Source organism: Dendrobium catenatum, unplaced genomic scaffold (assembly GCF_001605985.2).
Source record: "Dendrobium catenatum unplaced genomic scaffold, ASM160598v2 fragScaff_scaffold_1369, whole genome shotgun sequence".
NCBI lineage: Eukaryota > Viridiplantae > Streptophyta > Magnoliopsida > Asparagales > Orchidaceae > Dendrobium > Dendrobium catenatum.
The window spans coordinates 463,353-471,200 of record NW_021319831.1 but is presented as its reverse complement, the minus strand read 5'-3'; the positions used below and the strand labels follow the sequence as shown (position 1 = coordinate 471,200).

At 33.5% G+C, this 7,848-nt stretch overlaps 1 protein-coding gene and 1 long non-coding RNA gene across 16 annotated transcripts in view; both read left to right on the top strand.

The window, feature by feature from the left end:
• The first annotated feature begins 255 nt into the window (after positions 1-255).
• LOC110110781 (E3 ubiquitin-protein ligase UPL6-like) overlaps positions 256-7,848 on the top strand; it is a 146,834-nt gene continuing 139,241 nt past the window's right edge. For 4 of the 14 annotated variants that reach the window (XR_003702507.1, XR_003702496.1, XR_003702497.1 and 1 more), the window contains exons 1-5: positions 256-399; positions 492-713; positions 1,015-1,067; positions 1,174-1,251; positions 1,694-1,776. Coding sequence is in view for 1 of the 14 variants with exons in the window: in XM_028699697.1 (XP_028555530.1) it covers positions 702-713; positions 1,174-1,251; positions 1,694-1,776 (173 nt within the window). In the remaining 13 variants the exon portion in view is untranslated. Of the gene's footprint in view, positions 400-491; positions 714-815; positions 925-1,011; positions 1,068-1,173; positions 1,252-1,693; positions 1,777-7,848 lie in introns of all 14 variants that reach the window. The other 10 variants (XR_003702510.1, XR_003702501.1, XR_003702504.1 and 7 more) reach the window with 9 other exon arrangements.
• LOC110094035 lies at positions 6,296-7,848 on the top strand. 2 transcript variants are annotated; one of them, XR_002302805.2, is made up of 4 exons: positions 6,296-7,040; positions 7,133-7,354; positions 7,656-7,708; positions 7,815-7,848. It is a non-coding gene; the product is annotated as an uncharacterized LOC110094035 (long non-coding RNA). The 2 variants fall into 2 exon arrangements; XR_002302809.2 differs by lacking the exon at positions 7,656-7,708.

Genomic DNA, 7,848 nt, shown 5'->3' with positions numbered 1-7,848 from the left:
TTTTTCCGGAGGAGACCAACGATGACGCCTCTCCGATTTGGTGGAGAAAGCCAAGTAATCCACGTAGAATAAGGAAAGAAGATGCGAGATCTATTCGGATCGGTTCGGCGTTCTTTCTCTCTCCGTTCGAATCCCGCAGGAAACGATGGCGGCGGCCCTGGCAGCCGCATTGTGGAAAGGATGAGATCGCGTTTGAGGAAATCGAAGATGGGGTTGGGCCTATGGTTAGGTTTATCACCCAAAGTCTCTGTATCCCCCAATGCTCTTTCTCCGAAGGAGACCAACGATGATGCCTCTCTGATCCGGTGGAGAAAGGGCGAGCTAATTGGCTGCGGCGCCTTTGGCCACGTCTACATGGGGATGAATCTAGTTTCTGAGGAGCTTCTCTCTGTAAAGCAGGTCTACTCTTTTATATCCAGTGCTTATTTTAATTTTGATAGAGATTGATTTCTACGGCTAAGGTAACAACTACTTCATTTTCGATTTTGCAGGTTTTGCTTGGGACTAGCAATGCCTCCAAGGAGAAGGTCCAAGTTAGATTCTTTCCTTCCTTTTTCTTTAAAAATGAAATATAACCCTGGTGTTGGTCTTTCCTGAACTGCCTTTCAGCTCGTCTTCCGCCTTACCATCTTTACTTATGTTTGCAAGCTCATATAAGGGAATTTGAAGAAGTGGTGAAGCTTCTCAAGAACCTATCACATATGAATATTGTCGTAAGTTCTCTCCTTCTTATCTTTGTTTTGATTTAATTGGTCCTTTTCCCTGGACTTAAAGTCAAAATTACATCTCTTATTTGATGTATTTCCATCCGAGAGATATTTGGGAACTAGGAGGGAAGAAGATACCTTAAATATATTATTAGAGTTTGTAGCGGGTGGTTTTGTTTCATCACTGCTGGGAAAATTTGGGTCATTCCCTGAAGCTGTATGTGCCATAGTTGCATATTTGATTCACATAACTGATAAGTGATAACTAATTGCTAATCCTGTTAGGGACCTCTTATGTTTTAAGCAGGTTATAAAAATTTATATCAAGCAGCTATTGCATGGACTGGAATATCATCATAAGTATGGAATTATTCACAGAGATATAAATGTGTATTTACATGGTCTTCTTTTATATCTTTAATTTCATTTTACATGTTTAAATAATGGAGTTTTTTCCCAAATCCAGGGTGCAAATATTCTTGTTGATAATAAAGGATGCATCAAACTTGCGGATTTTGGCGCATCTAAACAAGTGGCCAAGCTGGTAAAATAATGCTAGAGAAACTCTGGCCTCCTCCATCTTTCTATGGACTTATATTCATTTGTTTTGTTTCTCCTTTATAAATCTAATGCTTAAATATGATTTTACAATGCTATAGCAAGATCTGGGAGCTTGTCTTGATATTGATTTAGTTAAATAATTACTTTTAAGCAACTTCTATATCATATAGGTTAACGATGTCATATTCTGGTCTAGTGATATAGCTTGTAATTTTTTTGGGGGAAATATAACTAGTAATGAGTGCTCTTGGCCATTGCTATTTGACATTTGTTAATAGAACCATTGAAGGGGTATTTATTCTGTTGGAGGCTACTGTCTCACTAGAAAATAAGAAATTTACCTTTGATTTATACATTTATTATATATATTTTTTTCATAATTATCATTATTATTTGATTTATTTATAATGTGAACTTTTCTTTAGGCAACAATGACAGCAGCGAAGTCAATGAATGACACAGCTTACTGGATGGCCCCAGAAGTAATTCTTCAAATAGGGCATACCTTGTAAGGATATAAAAGCCATATGCTTGCTCTTTTTCTTTCACATGATTAGGAAAGTACAATTTTCATGTAATTGATTGTTAATATGATGTGCCTATTTTATCTTAAACTTATTCTATTTTCTATTGTCGAGTGATTTGAAAATAGACTTATCATGCATATTTGCATTCGAATTTTAAATATGCATTCCAATGTAAATTGACATTTTTATGTTGAAGGTAATTATATATGTAACATTTAAATATTGTATATTAACAAAATTAATACCCAAGTCCCTCCCTTTCACCAAAATCTCAAATAACACAATAAAATCCTAACCCATATTTTTTCTCTTTAATTAAATTCTTAATGAGTTGATTGTGGCATGCACGTATGAATGATTTTGATACTTTATTTTTTAGATGTAAATTAATTGTGTGCAATTTAAGGACGATCTTATTTATATTTATATGTATATTTTTATGTACCAGACAATTACGTGTGTAACATCCAAATTTTGCATATTACTAAAACTAATATCCAACTACCTTAATTTCACCCAAATCTTCAAGATAGAAATAAAATTGCATCTAATTTTTCCCACTTTCATCAAATTCTCAAAGTTGGTCATAGCTGGTACAAATACATAGGTCTAATAGTTCATTTTTTTATGAGATATCATGTATGTAACTAAGAAAAGTCTTCGCTTTAATCAAATTATCAACAAGTTGGTTATGACACTTATAAATACATGAGTTTGATATTTTATTTTTTAGGTAGGATATCATATCTGTAAATAAGAAAGATCTGAGTTATAATACTATTATTTTTTTTCAAAATTAAAATGATGTGTTCATGTGCATTGTAATATGTGAATGTATGCAAAGTATATTTAAGCAATGTTGGTGTACTTGATAACATTAATGGATTGATGAATTTTTGTGAATAAATTTGTTTGGACAATTCAGTTGTCACAACCAACCAATTGAGCTCAAAAAAATTTGGCGACATTATTGTAAGACAAATTACAATTTGCAACTACCATATAACTATAAAATCACAATATATATTTACATGAGAGCAGCCACAACCTTGTTAATCAACATAGTTTATCTAGTAATGTGAAACAAAATGTAATTATTATGCATTCAAATTAAAAAAAAGCTATTAACTCAGAAGCACAACAAATTTATAATATAATACCTATGCTACTTCGAGCTTTGAAATACCATGAACATACATTACATGGAATTATAAAATTTTTTTATCTTTTCATAAAAATATAAAATGCACAATGTGGGTCATATCCATGCCCTATTACTCATGTATGATGTAAATAGAACGTGTCATTTTGAACATGTGCGTTGCGTCAGGAAAATGGTGCTGAGGGTGCACCGTATCACATCATGCATCATGGTGTATGCTATTTTATGTTACTGACATGTATGAGGTGGTTGCCTTTGCTATCAAGGATGAAGACTTAAAAGAATCACACAAGGTTGAAAACATTACTATGTGCCTTCAACCACAAGCACTGCAAGTTGTTCGAGCTTTGAAATACCATGAACATATATTACATGGCATTATAACAAAATTTAATCTTTTCATAAGAAAATATAAATAGTGAATAAAGCTAAAATAAGGTGTGAAAAAAGAATACACCGCATTTACTGCAAGCTTAGACTTTATAGAAATTTTTGTTCTTATTTCTAGCGACTCTCATAAAAGTGTCCCATCCATTATATTTATTCTCTAAACTAGGTATGTCGACTAGAGTTGAGCACAATATTGTAATCCCTAGTATTTTCATCAATATCTCATATGTCTATTATTCCTCACGACCATAAACAATAATATATGCATCATCACATCCAACTGACACAACTCAAAGAAAGAGAAGACATTTTCTAAAAAAAATGGGACTAAGTCATATGCAAAGCGGTGGATAAATATATGATTGCTAGAGGGATGATAGTTTTTTAAGGTCGCACATCTTAAACTTTGTACATCTTGGCTATGGCGTTAAAACATAAAAAATATTAGAGAAAAATATAACTATGATGGAGATGAAGGCAATAAGGGGCTCCAATATTGAAAGAAGCTTCTCAAAAGGTCCCGAAAAGGGAGATTGCCCTTTTTGTAACAATTAAGACTTCCATGATGATTAGAGAAGTTGGTGATCTAGATATGAGTTTCAATGAATGCTTACTTTAATAGTTTTTAGCTATATTTTTCATTGCACCAGGAGTAATGAAGACTGTTTGGGCATCATTAGATTGTTTAAAAGCAGCTTCCTTCTTTTTATTTTCACTAAAATTGGGAGAGAAACCATAGAAGATTAACTATCCCTACTTTCATTCTATGTATTCACTAGACACTCCAATCCTAAAAAAACTTATACTTTCTACTCAACACCTACCAGTTCTTTCCTATTTGCAACTCTCATTCGCCACGTGCACGACACTAGTGGAAGTTAATGCATGCTTATTCTCTTACCATATTTTAACCCACTTCTCAGACATACATTGTAGCATATTCCCTTTCCTGGTATTATAAACATCTCCTTCATTTCCAATATATTCCCTAAATAACATGATTCGCCTCATATAATAATAGGCATGTTTGATTATCTATTTATGTAAGCCAAGTAATAATGAGATAAGAAAACATAAGTTGTAAGTTTTTGAAGCTTAAGTTGTGAGCTTGGCTAAGCCATTTGGTTCGTTAAAAATGTAAGTTAATGCATGCCAGTGAAATTAACTATGGCCGAAGGAGAGGGAAGCTAAGTAAAAGAATCTTAAGAAGGGTTGGGTGTCCATTTCACATATCTTATCTTATCCCCTAAGTGAGGAAAACCAGGGCTTAGCTTAGCCACCTAAAACATGAACTGAAAAAAAGAAAGCTATAATTGTTAAAAAAACCTGCAACAAGCATACCAAAATTTAACCGTGCTAAACATTTAGGGTCATATCACCACCCAATTTCATTTAAAAAACAAATGGAATTAATGGTTTAAACATGACTCAAATATAAAAATGAAGAACAAGATTCAGAATGAAAATCTCACAGATTGTGAAGTGTGCTAGGAGAGTCCACGGTAGATGTTTATGGAAAAAGTGATAGCGAGGTAAATGGTGACGGTGCTAAGACCAGCGGTGAATGCCTTGTAGGCAACATCGCTAACTCCCTTCATCTCTGCGTTCAACTGCTTGTTTCTGGCTTTTGCCACTCGTACTCAGCACGGGGCTTTGTAGAACATAATAGTGGTTAGGAAACCTAGATGGGTAATTACGAATAGGAATAATAGGGCCTAAAATGTTGGTCTAAATGGGTAGTGTTTTGGGACCTTTTAAAGCCGCCAGCCCCTTTGATAAGGCCTGCAAGCCCACAAACTGGCTCTTCCAAGGCCATAAAATTTACATGCAGATCCTTAATTGCTTTAAATGGTTTTACCTTTAAAAAATACAAAAATACATGAAAATTTTAAATTATATATTATTTTAACACATTTAAATATTTTTTAACTAAATTAAGTCTTATATTATTAATTTTAATTTTTTTTTTGAAGAATTGATGAAATATGAGAGATTTTAACTATAAATATTTTTTAACTCTATTATTTTAAAATAACGCCTATTGCTTTTTTGGATATTTATCTTGTAGTTCTTTAATTTCTTCTTTTTTTTCTTTAATCTCATTATTTTCAAGCAGCGTATGATTATTTTAAAAAATTAAAATTGATTATTAACAAAGATAGGCTAAATTCATCATCATGATTAATGTTTAATATCATATAATTACTAAAAATTATATTTGATTATTATCATATGCATAATAACAACTAAATGCAAAGAAGTTTTATTATACTTTAAGATAATAACCATCGAAAACTTAGCATATTTTAATTATTATTTTTTGCTATCAACTGACTAAAATCCAAAACTCATTTGCTAGACAACTAATTACATTGAATTCAAATCATATAATTTTATATGTAACTATATTAGAAGTCAATTTTGTAACACTGACTGTGATCAACACTTATAAATAAAGATTGATCAATTGATGACAAATATCATACTATCTTATTATTGTAGTCGAAACTATAGCTAATATTCTCCTTATAATATATTTTTGTCCTTGATTACATCTATAGCAAGGACGATTAGTGTCATATGAGATTAATTATATCTTTTGTAAATCAATTTATATAAAGAATCTATAGAGCTAATATCCCGGTATGATCTTATTGTCTTTACACATAATATTAAATACAACACTTAGGATTAAACATTCGTTTGAGATAATTTTCTTATTATTTTATTTTTTAGACCACAACTACAACAACTTTAAGAAAAACTATTTTCTCCAAACAGTTTTATAATTACTTTTATAAAAAATTAAAGTCATCCCTAATGAATTCTAAGTTCTCTATATTTTTATATTCAAATTTAAAATAAAAAACTATATTATTCAATAAAAAAGCTTCCAAATAAAAAAAAAAGCATTTTCTTGCGTCTCGGCACTTCCAACCACGGTTCCAATGTGCAATTTGGCCACACCACGGGAAATTTTGAAAAATGAGAAATGAAGCCGGATCCAACAGTGTTATAGTGTCCGTTAAGCCAAGAAAAAAAAAAAAAAAAAAATGTATCTCTCTCTCCAGTCGTGGAAAGCCAAGTAATCGACGTAGAAGAAGGAAAGAAGATGCGAGACATGTTCGGATCGGTTCGGCGTTCTTTCTCTCTCCGCTCGAATCCCGCAGGAAATGATGGCGGCAGCCCTGGTAGCCGCATTGTGGAAAGGATCAGAGCGTTTGAGGTAATCGAAGATGGGGTTGGGCCTAGGGTTAGGTTTTTCACCCAAAGTCTCTGCATCCCCCAGTGCTCTTTTTCCGGAGGAGACCAACGATGATGCCTCTCCGATTTGGTGGAGAAAGCCAAGTAATCCACGTAGAATAAGGAAAGAAGATGCGAGATCTATTCGGATCGGTTCGGCGTTCTTTCTCTCTCCGTTCGAATCCCGCAGGAAACGATGGCGGCGGCCCTGGCAGCCGCATTATGGAAAGGATGAGATCGCGTTTGAGGAAATCGAAGATGTGGTTGGGCCTATGGTTAGGTTTATCACCCAAATTCTCTGTATCCCCCAATGCTCTTTCTTCGTAGGAGACCAACGATGATGCCTCTCTGATCCGGTGTAGAAAGGGCGAGCTAATTGGCTGCGGCGCCTTTGGCCACGTCTACATGGGGATGAATCTAGATTCTGAGGAGCTTCTCGCTGTAAAGCAGGTCTACTCTTTTATATCCAGTGCTTATTTTAATTTTGATAGAGATTGATTTCTACGGCTAAGGTAACAACTACTTCATTTTCGATTTTGCAGGTTTTGCTTGGGACTAGCAATGCCTCCAAGGAGAAGGTCCAAGTTAGATTCTTTCCTTCCTTTTTCTTCAAAAATGAAATATAACCCTGGTGTTGGTCTTTCCTGAACTGCCTTTCAGCTCGTCTTCCGCCTTAACATCTTTACTTATGTTTGCAAGCTCATATAAGGGAATTTGAAGAAGAGGTGAAGCTTCTCAAGAACCTATCACATATGAATATTGTCGTAAGTTCTCTCCTTCTTATCTTTGTTTTGATTTAATTGGTCATTTTCCCTGGACTTAAAGTCAAAATTACATCTCTTATTTGATGTATATCCATCCGAGAGATATTTGGGAACTAGGAGGGAAGAAGATACCTTAAATATATTATTAGAGTTTGTAGCGGGTGGTTTTGTTTCATCACTGTTGGGAAAATTTGGGTCATTCCCTGAAGCTGTATGTGCCATAGTTGCATGTTTGATTCACATAACTGATAAGTGATAACTAATTGCTAATCCTGTTAGGGACCTCTTATGTTTTAAGCAGGTTATAAAAATGTATATCAAGCAGCTATTGCATGGACTGGAATATCATCATAAGTATAGAATTATTCACAGAGATATAAATGTCTATTTACATGGTCTTCTTTTATATCTTTAATTTCATTTTACATGTTTAAAAAATGAAGTTTTTTCCCAAATCCAGGGTGCAAATATTCTTGTTGATAATAAAGGATGCA